The sequence below is a fragment of the Lissotriton helveticus genome, chromosome 9 (genome assembly GCF_964261635.1).
Source record: "Lissotriton helveticus chromosome 9, aLisHel1.1, whole genome shotgun sequence".
In the NCBI taxonomy this organism is placed as follows: domain Eukaryota; kingdom Metazoa; phylum Chordata; class Amphibia; order Caudata; family Salamandridae; genus Lissotriton; species Lissotriton helveticus.
Genome location: NC_136070.1, coordinates 75,213,172 through 75,235,099, shown reverse-complemented (window position 1 = coordinate 75,235,099; position 21,928 = coordinate 75,213,172). Strand labels below are relative to the sequence as shown.

The 21,928-nt window shown below is 47.3% G+C and overlaps 1 protein-coding gene across 1 annotated transcript in view; it reads left to right on the top strand.

The window, feature by feature from the left end:
* The window catches only part of TTBK2 (tau tubulin kinase 2), a 631,485-nt gene that overhangs the window by 467,782 nt on the left and 141,775 nt on the right, over positions 1–21,928 (top strand). The window contains exon 12 of the mRNA XM_078659515.1: positions 9,639–9,855. Coding sequence (XP_078515641.1) covers positions 9,639–9,855 — 217 coding nt within the window. The remainder of the gene's footprint in view (positions 1–9,638; positions 9,856–21,928) is intronic.

Below are 21,928 nucleotides of genomic sequence, written 5' to 3'. Positions count from 1 at the left end.
CCCAAGCAAGTGTGATAGCATTATATTGGCTGATATACCTTTACCAGATGTTGTATCCTCTGAAAGAGAAATTACAATTAAACTGTTGGGAATAATGGCATCATATATTGTTGTAATCCCTACGCAAGATTACACATGCATCCTTTTGCTAGTGTGTCTGGATAGCCACAGTGATCACAAGCAACTTGGAACTAGGAGGATCTAGTGTTGGGGGGGGGGGGCAGTGTGAAGCACAAAAGGCAAAGCTGAGGCTAAACTATCACTGGGCAGATTGTTTCTCGACACACAGACTCAGTGCTTTCCACAAGAGCAACTCCTCCACAATGTGTTGGAGCTCATGGAACTGCAATTAGCACTTTGGGCTTTCCCCCCCAAAAAACTTTTAAAGAAAGTTCTCATAATTTAAACAGACAATATGCCCATCATGTAAAACATACAGAAATGCAGTCTCCACACCTGTCCAGGTTTGCCCTAACAAATTGGCATTGGGAGTTATGGCGTGGACAATGACTTTGCTGACTTCCTCAGCACAGAAGAAGAAATACACAAACGGAAGATCAGATGCCATATTCTCAGTCTGTAATTCCACCATTATGGAACTCCAGCAATGTACTTCTTTGCTGTTGCTTTGCCTCCAGGTACCAATGCCCATGGGCACGGAGAAGTATTCTATAGAAAAGTGGGGTTGGGATATTTGCTTGTGCTTTCTCCCTATTGTTTCCCTATATGGTGCGGAAAATGCATCAAGCACCAATGACCCAAAGATGGACACATCAGCCCAGCTGCTCTCTATGTTTAGGGATGTGTGTTTATCTGCACACAAAAATTATCACTTTATCCATATATGGCACCTAAGGAAATGGCGGCATTCTAGTGCTCCGAAACGGCTCTGGCTCACAGTGCTTTTACTGCAGGAATATCTAGCCAATTGAGGTTCTTGATATCTCCTCCCCCCGTGTGGTGAGGGCCACTGAGTATCTGTAATACCACTGATATTAAACGTTATGAACAAGAATGCTGAGACACTGCTCAGCTCCATTCAGTGCACAGTAGCAGCAATGCACTCAGGGCCCTATTTACAAATCTAACTCTCATCGAGCTCTCACCTTCAGACTTTTCAATCTTGCTTCCTTAGCTGTGTGCATACAGTGAAAACAGAGGTGGCTATCTTGGATTGGGCACTGATGTATTTGCCACCTGCCTCCTTCAGGTCACTGATGCCAAGATTGGCCATAATCAGAAACCTACTCAGACAATACCTTCTGAGAAGACACCTCTTGACTTTTACTTTTGTACAATAGCTATTCTTCATTGCTTGCTGAGAGTTGTGGGTGCTGTTTTGGGGCCATACTGTTTCCACTTGATGCCTGCTTAACCGCATGCGTGCGGCCGCGATTTTCGCGCTGTGCGGCTTTTTTACAAAAGCAGCGTTACATGACGAGCTGAGCTCGTCATGAGCATGCGAGCGGCGCAACTCATGACGAGCTCAGCTCGTCATGCGCATGGAAGAGGTTAAGGTATATTTCCGTACCATGCCAATATCTGTCTGGATCCCCTGCCCACTTGAATTCAGCTCCTTAAACGGATGTTCCTTTTCGACAATGCAGAGTTGGGGCAGAGGCAGCCTTGGTTTGCTAAATCTGGGTCGCCTCTTGATATTGTACCAGCCAAGATTTCTTCGCTGCTAACCACTCTGCTTGCCCCATCTATCTGCCCAATATTAAATCTCTCTCTATGTGAAGGTCAACTTCCACTAGAGTGTAAGTCACTCAGGTAATCCCTATTCATAAGAGGCGAATCTCCAAGCCTCAGATCTGTCCAACTACCGCCCTATCTCCCTTCTTCCTCTGATGAGCAAATTACTAGAAGGCTATATTAACAAAAAACTCACAGAATACAAAGAATCTATTGGTTGTCTGGTGCCTTCACAGTCTCGTTTTAGACCTATGCAAAGCACTAAATCAACACTGATTATGGTAGCAGATCATATCAGATACTCTCTTAATAACAACCAGGCTGTGTTGCTAGACTTGTCTGCAGCTTTCGATACAGTATCACGCTGTACACTCCTTCAAAAATTGGAGGGGATAGGAATTTGTGGACGAGCTCTACAATGGTTCACTAGCTTTCTAACACACAGCACATTAATCTAGGACCTTTCTGATCCTGTATCATTGAACTCACCAAAGGAGTGCCTCAAGGTTCCTGTTTTAGCCTTACTTTGTTTAACATATATGTGCCCCCCCTTGCTAAGATTATCAGAGCATTTGGTCCCACCCCCATTTCTTATGCCCACGATACCAAACTTGTCCTATCTTTTAATAATAGCACTCTGTCTACTAGAACCCGTTTCTCGGATGACATAAAAGCAATCTCCTCTTGGATGACAGAAAACTGTCTCCATCTGTATGCTAGAAAGACTGAGATTATGCTCTTTGGCAGTTCCAATACACTTTGGTCTGCAGAGTTGTGGCGTGGTGACTTGGGCAAAGTCCCTATCCCTATTACAGTGGTAAAATAAATATGGCTGTGCGACTGGATCCAGCCCTTTCCATGAAGGATCATGTAGTGGCTACCGCTGGCACCTGCTTTCATGTGATGAGTCCCTTGCATAGAGTATTCCCCCTCCTTCCATTGTGTGTGCGCAAAACCCTGGTTGAGGCTTTGGTCATCAGTCGCCTGGACTATTGTAATGCTCTTTTGGTTGCAGCTAATTAATCATTACTGAATGAACTTCAGGTGGTACAGAACACAGCTACCCAGCTAGTCCAGAATATGCCACCCAGGAAGGCCTCTCTCCCCTTTTGCAACAACTTCACTGGCTCCCCGTGCACCAGACAATTAAGTGTAAAAGTGTTTGGCTTTTTACAACACCCCATACCAGGCATACAACTACTATTTATTGGCCGGGGGGGGGGGTCCATCAGGGCTGCACAGCCCTACTAACAATACTTGGATAAGCTCAACAGCCACTGCTTCCCCACCAGGCTTACCTCAAGGGACTTAGTGCTTATCGTTCTCAATGTCAATGGGCTTACCCATTACATAAAATTTAAAAACAAATACCATAGTTACTTTACAGTACCAAGCCGGACATCGCACTGATTTATAAGACAAACCTCCCAAACTAACAAGAATGGAGTAGCTTAAAGGGGGCTAGTTTGTTATTAATATTCTGCATGTTAAAAGTTACCAACAAGTAGCATGGAGTAGTGCATCCATCCAAGGCCTACTGTAAAGAAGGTGGTCGCTATTTTGATCCGAAAAGGACTCTACCCTTTACTTATTGCTCTGCGGAAGGGCCAGAGTAGTGAAAAGTAACATAGCAACCTGTCTTAATTATGTCTTTGTGATGTTGCCCCTCAATATCCCTAGGAAAATGCTAACAGAATTATCCACAATGGTGAAGCTGTTAGTGTGAGCAGAGAAGAGGCCCAGATTAAAGACATTACAAACTTCACGCCTCCATAGACTGCTGCACTGTGAGACATACTGGTTATACTTCCAAATAGGGCAAACCTGTTACCACATGGATAATACCCTAGACAAACCATGTTTTGTAAAGTTAGAAAACACATTGTCGGGCTGTATAGGAGGGATCAGAACCTTGTAGACAAATGATAAGAGACGGCTATTCTGCAGCCACTTACTATTGAATGCTATGTTTTGTGCTTGGAAGAGAGCACACCATATGGGACACACTGATAGTTCATTTCATGAAAGAGTGACTGTCAGTTTCGAATTGGGATTAAGGAGCGGTTCTGGCCTGATGTACCTAGGAGAGGGTTAGTATCAATAGACAAGTTTTGCACTACAGGAACATCATTTGAGGAAGTACAGTGCCACTTTTTCCTATACCCACTGAAAATACAGGGCCTTTGCTTTTTTATAACCCTAAATATGAAATATAAGTGTTTTAATACCACAGCTTGATGGTAGGTTGTGCCATAAAATGCGGATCACTGGAGTGCAGCGCAAGGGAACTCTTGTAATTTAAAAGTATTTTTTTGTAGCCATGGTTCTATTGTTTATTTTTTTAACATATTCATAGTACTATGTTCAAACTCACTTCACCCACACTTTTGGGAAATGTCTTCTATCTTGAAAGGGGACATGAGTACTTTGCACAGTGAAATGTAGAATATCAATGTTGATGCCTGGGTGCTTGCATGACCCAGCCTGAAAACCACCAGTCTACATGCCTGCCAGGTTACTCTGACATCAGAGCTGTCTTTCCACAGCAGTAAAGTAGAAATGTAAACAGCTTGCATAGTTCTTGCAGATTGTTCTTCTGCTTCAGTTGTACTTTTACAGCTTCCTAATATTTTATATGCTCGCTTGTGCCAAAGGGCACGTGCTTTAAAGAGTTTAAGCTTTGAGGATTCCATTTTTCTGAAGTTGATTGGCTTCGGTCTTGGCCAGATTGCCTGGTGTCTAATGACACCCTGCATTTCTTATTTGTGGGATTCCTTTTTCAGCCAGAATGTTAAAAAATCCCTTGGCTAGACTTCTTACGAATTGCTGAATAGTCTGTTGCTAAAAAGTATAATGTGATCTCGCATTACATTGGCCTTCATTCCTGTGTTAAATGCATTCTCCACAGACCTTTTTGAAAACTAGATCTAGCATTCAGGATGTCATAATTGGGCAAATTAAAGTTTTCAGTGGTCAAGGTCCTCAACCATCCTGGTGCTAAAGCATGAGGCTGGTTGGAGTCGGAAGAGGAGGTCAAGCAGGTACCTCTACATAAGGGCCCTATAGGAATATATGGCTGTTCGAAAAATCATTCCAAAAAGTCGTTTTGGGTGAGGAGATTACACTGGTAGCCAATAAGAAGGCAATGAAGATGCGACAAGCAGCCTCACTGAGCCTAGATAATAGCAGCTCTGAGGAACTAGGGATGGCAGCAAGAGCTGAGAATCGCTGTTGGTGTTACCATTCCAGGTTCCAACCGCCTACACAGAAGGCAGAATGGTTTGAGTTTACCAAAAAAAGAGACTTGAGGTATGAGGCTCCTCTCCAGAAGTGAATCTGTCATATAACAAGAATGGGCCAAACAGACCCACAAATTTGGCTCTCGGATGAGGGGATGGATGTACTTACATTGGTCTTGTGGAGTCGTTGTCGAGACCTCTTGTGAACAGGGCAGTACCCTCTAGTCAAAACCTCCAGTCACTGAATGCTTAAGAGGCTTTGAGTTGTGCACCAAAGCCTGGCAGCTTCAGTTTCTTCCAAATAATCAGTAATGTCCAGGCACAAACAGATTAGTTATTTTTAGGGCCCTTCTTAGAACCTACAGAGTAAACAAAATTATGTGTTAGGGTGAAAATTGTCAAAGCTAGGGTCTGGCACTCAATGTGTAGACATATTTAAAAGAAGAAGCCAAGCAAGAGGACTTATTTCCATTATCCTTCTGCACGGGAAATGACATCACTGGATTTCCCATCATCCAGCTGCACAGGTAGGGACATCACTAGTTTTCTACCATAAAGGTCTTTAAAAGAATAAGCCAAGCAAGAGGGCTCATTTCCATCATCGATCTGCACAGGCGGTGACATCACTCTACTCCCCTCTCAGAACCTACTTAATGGCTGCCGCAAAACGGACATGTTCAGTAGGTGCCCCAAAGGCAAGCACATCTGTGGCCATCCGTACCTAGACCTTGTCCAGTGCTAGGAACTCTGGTCCTCAGCTCTCCTGTCGCTATCATGCTGTGACCCTATGTGCCCGCAAACCTGACAGATGTTCCACATGCTACTGCCTCACCACTCAACACAGAGAAAGCATGCTCCTGAGCTTTCTGCAAGTTTTAATGCACTTATTCCCAACGCTGAAAGCAAACAACACCCCACTCTCTCGCACAGCGCTTCCACCACTCACACAACACTACACTGACATGCATGCTCCTCAACACCCACTCACTCATCAGTTCCGAGACCTGCTGTACAACAATGACCCTGACTACTCTTCCCTCAGAGTCCTGGATGAACCCCTCATCGGCACCTGACATCGCCACAGCCGTCCCCCAGCTACAAGATTGCCAGGCAAGACAGACTTCACAAGACTTGAGGCGGAATCACCATCATCCACAAGAACACCATCAGTTGTCCCACATCCACGGACACATCATCCTCCAACATGGAACACCTGACTTTCAAGCTCCACGTCACAGCCAAATTCACCCTAAGCAGCACTCTCATCGACAGACCACCAGGACTAAGCATGACCTTCAGCGGCACCATCACGGACTTTGTCGAGCCACTCACCTTCAATCCTAGCAATTACATTCTACTCGGAGACCTGCTTCCACTTGTAAGATCACCCTGAGTCCAACTTAAGAGCACACTTTGAAGACCTTAAGAGCCTGGGCCTCATCCAACTAGTAAAGGGACCTGCCACATCGCCTGACACTTCCTGGACCCTATTATCAACATCTTCGAGAACATCCAAGTTGACAAGTCCACACCAGTCCCCTGGACAGACCATGTCCTCGTCAAGTTTGCATCCCTGTTCTGTTCCAAAGCATACGCACTACCAATAGACCAGCCCAACGAAACTGGAAGCGCATCACTGACCAGAACTGGAACGCCGCGGTCAACACCCACTGACTCGAACACAGCAACAGCCTCCCCAAAGCCATCAAGAATTTCAACAATTGGTTCACCTGTGCTGACTTCCTGGCCCTCCTAAAACAGCAAAACAATAAATCACCTAGCCAGTTGGTAAATCGAGGAATTCAGACTGATACAACGCCACTAAAATGATTGGAACACAAATGGAGACTGAGCCAGGACAATGCAAACAGGAGCACATTCATATCCGCCCTAAGACTCACCAATCTAGCACACCACATAGATAGCATCACCATCAGAAGCAAATAAATCTTTGCTATTTTGAAAGCTTTTATCTCGCCATCAGCTGCCTCCAAATCAATTAGCCCCTCACAGGACCTCGGTAACAATCTCTTTCAATTCTTCAGACTCACCACCATTTACAGCAACTTCAGCTCCCAACCGGACCCCACAGACCTTGCCAAACGCCTCCCAATCTTATCCAAAGAACAAATGATAAGCGCATGGCCCTTCACACCCCAGAAGAAACCTCTGCCACCATGAAGTCCATCCACTCAGGCCCCATCGGAACAATGCCCCTACCACGCCTACTTCAGAGGACTGCAACTCATCAGCGCCATGCTCACGCCCATTCTGAATGCCTCCACCTCTTCTGCATCCTTCCATGGCCGAAGAAAATGTATCCATGCAGACCCATCAATGCTTGCCAACTACAAACTGATCTCCATGCTACCATTCCTGGTCAAGGTCTTAGAAAAACTCATCAGCAGACACCTCACCAAATACCTCAATGACTACCAACTCCTCAACACCTCGTATTCTGGTTTCGGACCAAACCATAGCACAGATGCTGCCTTCATTGCTACCACAGATTACTTCCACATGGCTCTGGACAGAGGAGTCACTGCATCTGTCATCCTTGTGGATCTGTCCGCAGTATTTGACTCTGTATACCTTCCTCTCCTTTTCCAGTGCCTACATATCATTGTAATCCAAGGACACACACTCTAATGGATCTACTCCTTCCTGACTGGAAGAATCCATTCAGCAGCCGGGCACCACACAACTCCGACACTAATGACTTCATATGTAAAGTTCTGTAAGGATGCTCCCTGAGCCCCACTCTCTTCAACGCGTACATGATCCCTCTAGCCAGCTTCATCTCCTCTCCCAATATCAACATCCGCTCTTATGCCGGTGACATGCAACTCATTCTGTCCCTCACTGACAAGACGCCCATTACCTGGATCAAGTTCAGTGCCCGCATGACTAAAATCACCCAGTGGATGAAGACCAACTGTCTATATCTGAACACCATCAAGACTAAAATCGTGATCTTCAGGAAGAGCACATCACCATAGGACTCCACCTGTTGCCTAACAGAGCTAGGAACAACCCCCAGCACCTTTGGTAATAACCCCATTATCATCATCAACGGCATACTCAACATGACTGCGTACGTCAGTGCTGTCCTCGACTCATGCTTCCACACCCTGAAGATGCTGAGGAAGATTTTCAAATGGCTACCAATCAGCACCCGAAATACTGTCATGCACTCTCTCGTCACATGCAAGCTGGACTATGTGAAAACACTCTGTGTCAGGATTAAAAAAAACTGCAGAAAGCTGCAGACCATTCAGAACTCTGTGGCCAGAATCACTCTCATCCTCCCACGCTGCACTTGCATCATTCCACACCTGAATGATCTCCACTGTCTCACCATTAGCAAACGAGCACAATTCAAACTCCTCTCTCACACTTTCAAGGCACTACATAACTAACACTGGCCCAGCATACCTCAAATATCGCATCTGCATTCAAAAACCTTCCAGGCACCTCTGCTCATTCGGACTCCAACCTGCACAAATCCTACGCATATGGAAAACCAGATCCGGCAGTCGAGCCTTCTCTTGCATCACTCCTAAAGCAATTAACAACCTGCCGTCGCACATAGGAGCTTCCTCCTCACTTCTTGAATTCAGCAAGAAGCAGAAGACCTGGCTTTTTGTGTTGGCCCACTAGGCCCTAGGTGTGACTAAACTCATGTCTGCTCAGTACCAGGATACTATCCAGGGTAATAGTGTGCTCTACAAATCTGTATATCATCTGGGATTTGATACTGGTATGGGACAATCCAGGACCATATGCAACAAATCCATAGAGAAATAATTAAATATACGAACATACATGAGGCTCTTGGAGGGCCCCAAAAACTGCTCTGCATTTTTGTTGTGGATTGCAACTGCATCAACGAGTACCACAGGCAAAAGTACAAATTTAATAATATGCGGACATCTTGGAGTGAGGCCAGTGGTACCCTGCAAGGGCACCTTCGTAGAAACTTCGGTGTCAGATTGTGCGCTTTACAAATGTGGACTTTACTTTTTTACTTTATCTTCATAGAAAACTTGGTGTTAGCCCGTGAGGGCTGTGGCTACTTTCTTATTGAGTTGCAATTATACTGGTTGTTCATGTTCATTTAGCAGGCTTGGTTCTCCTCCATACTAAATGAGTTGCGATTCTCATAACATGAACTGTTTTAGGCAAGTGATGCAGAAGAAAATATTATTCTTTCCTCTTTAAACATTTTCAGCACTGGCCTCTTTGTTGATTGTGTGGTCCTCTCTTCTTTGACTAGGTTTATTTCCACCTCTTTTGACTTTCTCCAAAAAAGGAATAGACCGTTCATTTTATATGTCTTGCAATGTAGTTAAACGTTCAGGATCAATGCCTCGAAATGGTCACACATTTTATTCTAATGGACAAGTCCTCCAGTATTCCTTTAATTATACTGAGACATATTTGTGAATTTATAGAAACATCTTTCAAGGAAACACATTAGAATTTAATGACTCTTCAAATAATATTTTCATGCTAAATTAAGGGCTATCAATAACAACAAAAGATGTAAATATTTTGTAAACCAGGTGTTTGTTTACTATTTATATTTAAGTACGATGCTAATATACAATCTCTAGTTATTCATGTTGCTAGCTTTTTTGTACAAACTTACCAAATTGTTTCCCTCTGCAGTATTTCACTGTTCACGACTTTGTTTTGATTCAGAATTGCCAACGCCACCCCCATCCCTGGAGACTTATTGCGAGAGAACACAGATGAAGTATTTCCTGATGAGCACCTTAGTGATGGGGATAATGGCATCCCAATTGGAATTTCTCCAGAGAAGATACCTGGGTCACCTGGTCATCTGCGACCTCAAGAAAGAGATGTTTGGGAGGAGATGGATGCCAACAGAAACAAGATCAAACTAGGGATGTGTAAGGTAGGCAACTCACAAACAGTACAGTGTTTTCGTTATTGTCTTCCCTTTCAGAAATTTTTTAACACTTGTTCAGTACACTTAAGCAATTCTCGGCACACATAATAAAGTTAATAATGTAAACATCAGATTGGTTGTGAATTCCTCACTTCCACCACTCTAACTCCACCCATTTGTGAAGTGTGAAATATCTGCTTGATAGCAGTCAGCCTTTTTTTCCCTCTAAATCCTAATCGCTCTGGTTCCCATTTAGCCAAATGCCTCCCGAACAACCACCTAACACAGATTTATTTAAATTCTTCATCTATACATTACAAATTCATTATATTATACTGTCTTGCTAGATACTGTCAATATGTGCAAAGGTTTGTCTTTAATTCATTAATAAAATAATGTCCCAGAGTTACTTTCTCATATGTGCTTTTGTGGTTACTCTGAAACTAGCTGCAGGTTCCCATAGTAATTCTTGGTAATGTATTGTATTAGTGGTGATATTATATTCCAGGATTGGGCCCATGTAGCGAGACAGCTTATATCTTACATTGTCCTAGAGTATAACATTTCAGCTGTGAACTTTTGCACACATTTGCATGCGTGACAAAGTTGGATTAATTTCTCTAAAACGACTTTGTTTACATATCTAGCTTTGCACAACATTATCACGATGCCTTGAACAATTGTACTAGGACTCTTCATGCACTATGTACAAAAGTCATCCTAACTTAATTCACTGGGCAACAGGGCTATCTACATATCTATAACATTGCTAATCTAATGTTTTCATCGTAAGACTGCTTTCTATTATAAATAATGAGCATCCCAATGGATTAGTAGAGGAGGCACTTCAGCCGACACAGAGGGTCCTTGCATGCTGAGAATTCACCATGTAGCTGCCTGACATCTCGTGAGGGGTGTCCAGTTCATGACCAAGACGGGGTCCTTCATTCTCTCCCATCAGGCAATGTTGTAGCATCCCTTGGGGGGATTCATGGCTGTACACCTACACACACACTCTAGGTACACTTAGAGTAGGGTTTGCATAGTAGGAGTACACTCAATTGCTCCCTATATACATTGGTTTAGCACCATGGTAAAACTATATCTACTATTTCCACTATTGGTGCATGTAATCACGTTTATCTGCTTCTGTCTGTTAATCATTGCAGCACATGTATTTTATGTAAGAATAACGTTGGTTCAATACATTCATTGATGTCCCATTTTGTATTCTCTCTATATTACTCTGATAATAAGTGAGTAGGAGTGACTGAGCGAAAGGATCAGTACTGTTTACACGATCTCTGAGGGGTCAGGGTTGTCATGTTCAGTGGGTGTCAGAAACCATATGCTTCCTGGTATGTTAGGGGGTCATACAGTGACCCTGTGAGCTAGCTGGTCTATAGGCCAACATATCCTGCTGGGGTGTCCGGAATCAGTCTTGGCACCAGGCCCATAGTTTTTGTTGTCCAAACAATGCGCTGATCCTACCGATTAGTAGGAACTACACCACAGTAATATATTTGGTTATTGTTTTATAGCCGGAAATTTTAACCCCTTCCATGCTGCCGTCGGCCATTGGCCGATGGCTGCACTACCTCGCTGGTGCTGCCGTCGGCCCCGCCCGTTTTGCGGAAGTGGAAACGGCAGCGCAGCCGAGGGGTTAAGAGTCCAGTATGAAAAGATGTAAACTCCCATAGCTAACACAGAGCCTTCCTCCTTGTGAAAGGATAAAACAAGGTTACTTATCTCTAAAATCACAAAGCATATCCTAGTTGAAGGTCACATAGAGCCTTTTGAAAACCCAACCTTTTTTAAATTATTGAATCTGATAGAGACTTGAAGCCACAGATTCCTTACCTTACAATTATCCCGAGGCGACAGACTGGATCCGGAATTTTTTTTGTGAGCAGGACCCCTACACACCTGTAGGTGGCGTTGTTCAGCTCCGCATGGAATCAGTGTTGTCGTCCTTGCGTAAGCAACGTCCACAGTATATATAGGCACCTCCCCAGCATGCAGACATCACTTTTTGACTGACCTTTTGTCAAAGCGAGGAAGCCTGCTGCTGAATCTGGGGCAGATCGAGTGCGGGGAAGTTTTTGAGCGCACAGGGAGGATAGGCTGCGCACGGGCCTGAAATAAAGTGCAGCCCAAGTACCTCGGAGTCTACCTTCACCTACTTAGGTTTTTAAACTTGGATTACTTCGGTGATTAAGGACAGTCCCCACTTGGGAAAATGATGTGGAGCTACAGGCTCCAGCATGCCTAGCAGCACTCGAGAATGGAGGCGCAGCCAGGATTACTTATTACGGAGTTCCAAATCAACCCTGCCATTAGCACTGCCCTAGCCCATGAGCAAGAACTTTTCAGTTCGAAACGTGTTGGGTTTGATTAATGAAGAGGGACCCTGTTGCTGTTTTGTGCTGCCAACATCCTGTGAATAAAGGCACCAACTATCCCCTGAGGTTCCTCTAATAGGCGTTTATTTTGTGGTGATATATATATTTATGAGAACAACATCCAGCTCACACAGAAACATCCATGAAAACAGGCACGGACTTCAGGCTGTCAGGATACGGCATTAGTTTAATGTCATAGGTCACCCTCAACCCTTGACACAAGAGACGCGTTTCGGCTTACTGGAAGCCTTTATCAATCTGTTTGGCGCCAAAACTTACAGCATTATATAGAGACCTTCCCCCTTGAAAGGTATACATAGACAGAGAAAACATACTGTCAAGTACGTAACAAAAAAATGCAACCCATATGGCATATGAAAGCTCTCAGCAATTACGTGTCAGCAAAGTTGCAGGTAAAGATAATTGTTAATAAATTGCATAATGCAACTATAAATTGACAAAATGTACTATTGCCATAACCAGCATAACTAAAATTGGATTGCATACATGACTTGTATAACTCAACACTCAAGGGAAGATATATACATTTAAATGCGATGCCAAACATTTTATCTCGTGTCACCTGAATTATTAAAACAAAATATATAAATGTGTTAAAACTGCATGCTGCTGAAAGTCACTAATTTGTCAAAATGAAAAACTGCCTCTGACCCGAGATGTCTGCCGAGGCTCCTGGCAAATCCTCCCAGTTTACGACCTCTGACCTCTGCACGGAAGCAGTGTTAACTTCAATCTTGTTGGGAATGCCACAATCCCTTAGCAAATATAGAAAGGCATTGCGAAAATAATGGTAGTTATCCCACGGGATTAGAATAAACACCATTTTTGAACTAAATGACTTTAATGTCAAACTCTAAGCGCATGCTTGAAAACCAAAGGGACTACCAATCCCATAATGCCTTATGATGATAGAAATGTTCCGTGGATGTTCACCAGCGAATATTCCGATGCACAAAGTCAGTGCCATGAATGAATTAAACCAGGACCAGAGATTGAAGTTCCAATGTCAGAATTAACCAGCAGCATGAAAAATCAGCTTAAAACAGGTACAAACTCAGGGTTGAAGGGGACTGATGCACAACAAATGAATAAGCCGCCCACACCTCACCGCATCGGCGCATATATATATATATATATATATATATATATATATATATATATATATATATATATATGAGAAGGCCGAAACGTTATGCTGGTGGCGATTCTGAAAATCTAAATAAAATATTTATTCACCTCAGCCTGGGTCAACTTTCGTTTTTCGGACCGGCGATACCTGATATATATAGATATATATATATATATATATATATATATATATATATATATATATATATATATATATATATATATATCTCTCTCTCAAAACCAATCCTCTTCTCCTCTGACAGAAGGGGCCGACACATGCTCGGTGAGGTAAGAGACTTTTAATTGCCAGTTTCCATCAGCGCACAACACAAGTATTTACAGCAGTGAAACGCTAGGCAGACGCGTTTCAGGCATTCGCCTTTCTTCAGTGCCCATTTCACTTCCGTGTTCACATTGCACCTGGGGGCCTGTTTTAAATATGTGATAGTCCACTCCCATCGGAGTCTGTTGGAAACGCCCCCTGCTCTTGGTTGCAAAAAGCGCAGGTCCCTGATCCTGTCCACTCCGGGTTTTGTAGAAACCGCTGCAGGAACCTATATACAGTGATTAGGCTCCCGAACACCATGTGGTGCCCCACCTTACTGGCCACGGACACACAACTCGCAGGACAGCTTCACTGGGAGGCATTGTTGGAAAGTCTCTAAAACACACACCTTATTCCCAAACCATTCGGGTTCCTCTCTCCCCAACAGTGATTACGATCACAGTGGATGTTCTTTCCTGCCAGGGGGGCGTCGCGCTGTATTTTAGTAAATCACCATAAAGTTTTGCAAGCTGTCACGAAGCTCCTGAACGAGAGGGCGTGCAGGTGCTCGGTGCTTGCAACCACGAGCTAAACACCAAAACCAATCCTCTTCTCCTCTGACAGAAGGGGCCGACACATGCTCGGTGAGGTAAGAGACTTTTAATTGCCAGTTTCCATCAGCGCACAACACAAGTATTTACAGCAGCGAAACGCTAGGCAGACGCGTTTCAGGCAATCGCCTTTCTTCAGTGCCCATTTCACTTCCGTGTTCACATTGCACCTGGGGGCCTGTTTTAAATATGTGATAGTCCACTCCCATCGGAGTCTGTTGGTTATATATATTCCACAACAAAAGGTAGCCCCAAGGAGAGACGCCACAGGCAGGTACATTTCGTTCGTTTTTATTTCTCTTCTGCAGCTTGCAAACAGGTTAACAGCATGACTGGCAACGCTTCATGAAGATAGCCAAACACGTTTCAGGAATTACACTTCCTTTCTTCAGTGGCTCGAATGCTGTGAACAACAGAGCAGGATATCTAGCGCACGTGTATTTAAAGTACCTGCCCCAGTGGGCGTGGCCTCATGGCCTTCTGGTTCTCGTAGTACGCCAGAGTTTTCACCAAGTGGGTCTGCCCTGTGTGCACAAAATATAAGCAATGTTCAAAACCTCAGTGGGTTGGTGACAGTCAATGCTGTAAAGTCTGTCCTGCTTTTTAACTGCCAAAACACGAACATGCTGACAGCACAGGCATGGCGCCGTCATACTGCCTCCCCAGTGCCGACTCCTCCTGGTTTCAGCACAGGCGCGCAAAACAGCAGTGGGCGTCTCTCCGCGGCTGGCAAAGCCTCTAAAATTCCACAACAAAAGGTAGCCCCAAGGAGAGACGCCACAGGCAGGTAAATTTCGTTCATTTTTATTTCTCTTCTGCAGCTTGCAAACAGATTAACAGCATGACTGGCAGCGCTTCGTGAAGATAGACAAACGCGTTTCAGGAATCACACTTCCTTTCTTCAGTGGGTCAAATGCTGTGAACAACAGAGCAGGATATCTAGCGCACGTGTATTTAAAGTACCTGCCCCAGTGGGCGTGGCCTCATGGCCTTCTGGTTCTCGTAGTATGCCAGAGTTTTCACCAAGTGGGTCTGCCCTGTGTGCACAAAATATAAGCAATGTTCAAAACCTCAGTGGGTTGGTGACAGTCAATGCTGTAAAGTCTGTCCTGCTTTTTAACTGCCAAAACACGAACATGCTGACAGCACAGGCATGGCGCCGTCATACTGCCTCCCCAGTGCCGACTCCTCCTGGTTTCAGCACAGGCGCGCAAAACAGCAGTGGGCGTCTCTCCGCGGCTGGCAAAGCCTCTAAAATTCCACAACAAAAGGTAGCCCCAAGGAGAGACGCCACAGGCAGGTACCTTTTGTTGTGGAATTTTAGCGGCTGTGCCAGTCGCGGAGAGACGCCCACTGCTGTGTCAGCCGACACAAGCAGGAGCACACTCAAAAGAAGGCCAGTGAAAAAATGTATTTGTTTCATTTCTAGACCCCCCCCCCTCAGGGTTGATGTCGCGTTTCGCTGCTCTGGCTTTGTCAATGTATATATTTTGGAGTTTTAATTGATGTTAGTAATTCAACAATGACACAGTATTGATACATAATCAGGTCACTCTTAGGAGGCTACCACAATGTCATTATTGTTGAACAATGCAATGTATAACTCGTAACAGCCCCCCCCCCCTCCTCTCCCCTCCCCAAGATTGTCAAAGATTTTTTGGGACATTGTCTCTGGATGTGCCAGGTATGTCTATGGGGAAAGCTGGTTTTATGTCCTGTGGCGCCTGTCACCAGCAGATGTCAGTGATGGACCCAGACTTCGTCTGCTTCTGGTGTCTCGAGCGCAACCACAACCCTAAGACCTGCGTCGATTGTGGTTCCGTGCACCCCAAGGCCTTGAGGGAGTGGTCCCTCAAGCTCCTTGCCGCTCGACATGCGATGCTGCGACAGTCTTGATCCTGGTCGAGCAGAAGGTCCTGGAATCGGTCACAGGACGTCATCTGGACGTTCGGATAAGCCCCACAAAAAGAAGAAAAACAAGAAGTCAAAGAGGTTTTTGACTTCGCCCCGTCCGTCAAAGTAAACTGACAAGATAAGGGAACGTAGGCATTCATGGCCTGGCTCCACAGTTGAGCCAGTGCCTCTCTGAAGCTCCTGGAGCCAGAGCTTCACCCGCCCAACTCTGAGTTTTATGAGGCCATACACCTCCCATTTGGGCAGCCCATCTCTGCTAGAGAGCCCTCGGCCCTGCTGGGTTAGGAGGGGCCCTTACTGGTTAGCTAACGGGTTAGCCCCCAGAGCCAGTTAAGCGATTGGAACTATGGATGGATCAGGACCGATGCTGGTCGAGTTACCTCGGCCTTCCCCAGCACCGGCCCCACTGCCTATGTTACCAGCGCCGCCCCCATTCTTATTCCCGACTCCGACACAGAGCTGGATGGATGTCGTCCGAAGCTGATTCCGGGAGTCACCCCTACTGAACCGCTTCTCCTCTTTAATGAAGCCCTCACGGACGCCTACTCTGGGCCTTGTCCAAGCCCTATAAAGGGGTTCCTGTGAATAGGACAATTGCCTGCCACCATCGCCCCGCCGCAGGGCACCCCAGCTTCCTCACCCAATACCCCACCCCGGAGAGCTTGTTGGTCCAAGCCTCCACCTCCAAACTAAATCCTGGCAGATTCCCTACCACTCCACCGGACAAAGAATCCAAGAGGCTTGATACCTTAGGAAAGATTGTTTTCTTCCACCAACCTGGCACTGCGATCGGTGAACACAGCATGCCTTTTGGGCCAATATTCTCACTCGCTCTGGGACTCTGTGGCGCAGATGCTGCCTATGGTCTCAGAGGTGGCCCGAGCCATACTCTCCACAGCTGTTGCTGATGGGAGGGACGCAGCTAAGTTCGCCATACGCTGTGGGTTGGATACGACTGACTCACTAGGCAGAGCAGTATCTTTGTCGGTGGCCCTTAGGCTGCATGTCTGGTTGAGAACCACTACCTTTTCAGGGGATGTCCAGGCCTCGCTCATGGACATGCCGTTTGATGGCTCCCGTCTCTTTGTAGGCAACGCGCTTGAGCACTTCAAAGATAGCAGAGCTGCGGCCAGGTGTTTATGCCTTTCCATGGACCCTGGCCAACCCCAGCCCGCCTTTCGGGCCCACTGATCAATCAATCAATCAATCAAGCATTTGTATAGCGCGCTACTCACCTGGAGGGTCTCAAGGCGCTTGGGGTAGGGGGGTTCGCTACCGCTCGAACAGCCAGGTCTTGAGTTGCTTCCTGAAGGCGAGGTGGTCTTGGGTCAGGCGGAGGTGGGTGGGGAGGGAGTTCCACGTCTTGGCGGCCAGGTAGGAGAAGGATCTTCCTCCCGTTGTGGCTCTTCGGATGCGGGGGACGGCGGCGAGGGCGTGGCTGGTCGATCGAAGCCGGCGGGTGGGAGTGTAGAAGTTCAGGCGGTCGTTGAGGTATCTTGGGCCTTGGTTGTGGAGAGCTTTGTGTGCGTGCGTGAGGAGTCTGAACGTGATTCTCTTGTTGACGGGGAGCCAGTGCAGGTTTCTCAGGTGTGCGGAGATGTGGCTGTGTCGGGGGATGTCCAGGATGAGTCGTGCTGAGGCGTTCTGAATGCGCTGGAGTCTTTCCTGTAGTTTTGCGGTGGTTCCGGCGTAGAGGGAGTTGCCGTAGTCCAGTCGGCTGGTGACGAGGGCCTGGGTGACCGTCTTCCTGGTTTCGGTGGGGATCCACCGGAAGATCTTACGTAGCATGCGTAGGATGTTGAAGCATGACGAGGAGACTGCGTTGACTTGTCTGGTCATGGAGAGGGAGGAGTCTAGGATGAAGCCCAGGTTGCGTGCGTGGTCTGTTGGTTTGGGTGCGCTGCCCAGGGCAGGGGGCCACCAGGAGTCATCCCAGGCGGAGGGCGACGATCCCAGGATGAGGACTTCCGTCTTGTCTGTGTTCAGTTTCAGGCGGCTGTTCTTCATCCACTCGGCTACGTCTTTCATCCCTTCGTGTAGGTTGGTTCTGGCGGTGGCGGGGTCGTTAGTGAGGGAGAGGATCAGCTGGGTGTCGTCTGCGTAGGAGATGATGTTGAGGTTGTGTTGGCGTGCGATGGCCGCGAGGGGGCTCATGTAGATTTTGAACAGCGTGGGGCTGAGTGAAGATCCTTGTGGTACGCCGCAGATGACTTCGGTGGCTTCTGATCTGAACGGGGGAAGGCGGACTCTCTGTGTCCTTCCGGCGAGGAAGGAGATGATCCACTCCAGTGCCTTCTCCTGGATTCCGATGTTGTGCAGGCGCTGTACTAGGGTGCGGTGGCAGACTGTGTCGAACGCCGCGGAGAGGTCCAGGAGGATGAGGGCCGCCGTTTCCCCGTTGTCGAGCAGGGCTCGGATGTCGTCGGTGGCTGCGATGAGGGCGGTCTCGGTACTGTGGTTGGCCCGGAAGCCGGACTGCGAGTGGTTGAGTGATCCATTCGTCTCGAGGAAGGCGGCCAGCTGTCTGTTGACGGTCTTCTCGATGACTTTGGCCGGAAACGGGAGGAGCGAGATGGGGCGGTAGTTTTTGAGGTCGGTGGGGTCCGCTGATGGTTTCTTCAGTAGGGCGCTGAGTTCGGCATGCTTCCAGCTCTCTGGGAAGGTTGCGGTGTCGAAGGATACGTTGATGATGTTCCGTAGATGGGGAGCGATGACGGAGTCGGCCTTGTTGAAGACGTGGTGAGGGCAGGGGTCGGTTGGTGATCCGGAGTGGATGGAGTTCATTGTGCGTATGGTGTCTTCGGTGTTGATCGGGGTCCAGGCGCGGAGGGTGGTGGTGGGGGGCGCTGGTGCGGTCGTAGGGTGCGTCGGCTGTGTGCTGAAGCTGTTATGTATGTCTGCGATCTTGCTGTGGAAGAACGAGGCGAGCGAGTTGCAGAGGTCTTGCAATGGGGTGATGTCGTTGTTTCCGGCGCTGGGTTTGGAGAGCTCTTTGATGATGTTGAAGAGTTCCTTGCTGTTGTGGGCGTTGTTGTCCAGTCGTTCCTTGAATGCGGTTTTCTTGGTGGCGTGGATCAGTTGGTGGTGTTTTCGAGTGGCGAGCTTGAGGGTGGTCATGTTGTCTGGTGTCGGGTCTCTGCGACAGGCTTTCTCGAGGGCTCGGCAGGTCTTCTTGGAGCTCTTGAGTTCGTCGATGAACCTGGCTGCTTTCTTGTTGCCGGGTCTGCTGGGAGGGGTCTTCAGTGGAGCGAGGTCGTCTGCGCAGTTGCTGATCCACCTAGTGAGGTTGTTGGCGGCTTGGTTGGGGTTCGCTGAGGTGGCGGGAGGGTTCTGGCTCAGGGATGCGGCGAGCTGGTCGGCTGTGATCTTGTTCCAGCTTCTGCGGGGACCCTGTTGCTGGTGGTGGTGGAGCGTGGTCCTTCTGAAGCTGAAGTGGACGCAGCTGTGGTCCGTCCAGTGTAGTCCGGTGGCGTGAAGGGACTGAAGGGACTTCCAGCTGCATCTTTACCCACCCACCCTCCACAGCACGCAAGCTTCCCAGCCCCTGTGTTGCGGAGGACACGGTACCCACAGATCCCGTGGGTCAGGTAGCCAGAGATCAGGCCAGTCCACTATTTCCCTGGCAGCTGCAGCCTCCAAGCTTGCCCTCCGCCCATCATGGGCACCCAGTGGGAAGCAGTATACGCCATCACCTGCACCACTGGAGGTTAATGACATTCGACTGCTGGGTTCTCAAGATTATCTGAAGGGGCTACTCCTTCCCCTTCGTGACTACCCATCCACCCATGCCGCATACTAGCGACAGGCTGATGGAGGAGCAAAACTCCTTACTCCACCAGGAACTGGTGGCTCTCTGGTGGCCAAGGGAACCATTGAGAAGGTGCCAGTATGAGAAGTAGATTGTGATTGCTATTCTAGCTTTTTTATGGTGCACAAGAAGGATGAAGACCGTAGTCCTATCCTAGACCTGTGCCCCCTCAATTTCTTCCTGAAAAAGGAGAAATTCAAAATGTTCACTTTAGTCGCGTCTGCCCTGGACCCTTCCACATCCCTGTCCTGCCTGCCCACAGATGTTACCTGTGGTTCACGGTAGGCCATGAGCAATTTAATTTCACTATGCTGCCCTTGGGCCTTACCGGCACCCCTCGGATGTTAACCATTCTTCCTATATCTCGACAACTGCCTTTTGAAGGCGGGCTCGTCCCAGGCACACCTGACCCCATCTTAGATGCTCCCTTTCTTCTGAGCTGTTCCGGGCACTGTGCAGTTTCAGGCTCATCCTCCCGATCGGCAAGTCCAGGGTATTCACTACTACCTACATATGGTATCAATTTCACCACTGCAAGTCAGTGATTTCATGGTGGCGTTTTTAAACACACTACGAACCACATGCATGAAGCTATTTTGCCTACGCAACAGGCCGATTTGCAGAATCTACCCCGTTGGGAGCACAAAAAAGGCTTTTCGAATGTACCAAGCTCTATTTAGAGATTCAGTATTTTGAAGGGGCGTGTTTAGGCGCTTCCAAATAACGAATCGCAGTGGTATGTATGAATGTTTTGTGACCAAATACCAGTAACAAAAAATTTGCAGTTTACCATCAGATTCAATCTGCTGGTAACCGATTCGCAAATGGGAAGGGGTCCTTTTGGGACCCCTTCTCCTTTTTCCCTTGCCACAATTTGGAATGAGGTATTTCCACAATTCCCAATAAACTAACCACTATCTTGGGAAGGATATTTTATAAGGCCAAGCTCTGCTTTCAGTAGAGACTTTGTGGCCATGCAGATTTTTGAAACTCTGCTGTCCATCAATCAATCAATCAATCAACCATTTGTAGAGCACGCTACATACCCGTGAGGGTCTCAAGGCGCTGGGGAGGGGAGGGGAGGGGGGGGGCTCTACTGATCAAACAGCCAGGTCTTGAGAAGCCTCCTGAAGGTCAACAGGTCTTGGGTCTGTCGTAGGCTCAGTGGGAGGGTGTTCCAGGTCTTGGCCGCGAGGTGGGAGAAGGATCTCCCGCCAGTGGTTATTCTTCGAATGTGCGGAACGGTGGCGAGTGCGAGGTCGGCGGAGCGGAGCTGGCGGTTAGGGATGTAGAAGGAAAGTCGTCTGTTGAGGTAGGCTGGGCCGGTCTCGTGGAGTGCCTTGTGTGCGTGGATGAGGAGCTTGAAGGATATCCTCTTGCTGACGGGCAGCCAGTGTAGATTTCTCAGGTGGGGGGTGATGTGGCCGTGGCGTGGAACATCGAAGATCAGTGGTGCCGAGGCGTTTTGGATGCGTTGCAGTCGTTTGATGACCTTGGTCGGGGCTCCTGCGTAGAGGGCGTTTCCGTAATCGAGTCTGCTGCTGACGAGGGCCTGGGTGACTGTTCTTCTTGTAGGATCGGTTAGGACCCACACTCCACTCTACTTGCATCCATTGAGAAACTGCTATAGGTCTCTGTGGGTGGGCAGCGTTGGAGGCACATCTGTTTAAGGAACATCTCAGCTGCAAATAAGTGACTAATTGCACCCTGCTACTGTGCACTAAGCAAAAATACATGTCACCTACATTGAGGTTATTGTTTAAGTCTGTTTTTTATCTGATTGTTTATATCTCCAACTCATGTACATCACTGTTGCTTTCTAGCTAGGATTGACTTGCGTTAGTACCACACATATGTTCGCCACTGTATCGGCTGCTTGGAAGTGTGTCATAACAGCCTGAATTACAATACTATTTGGGCGGAGCTCCAA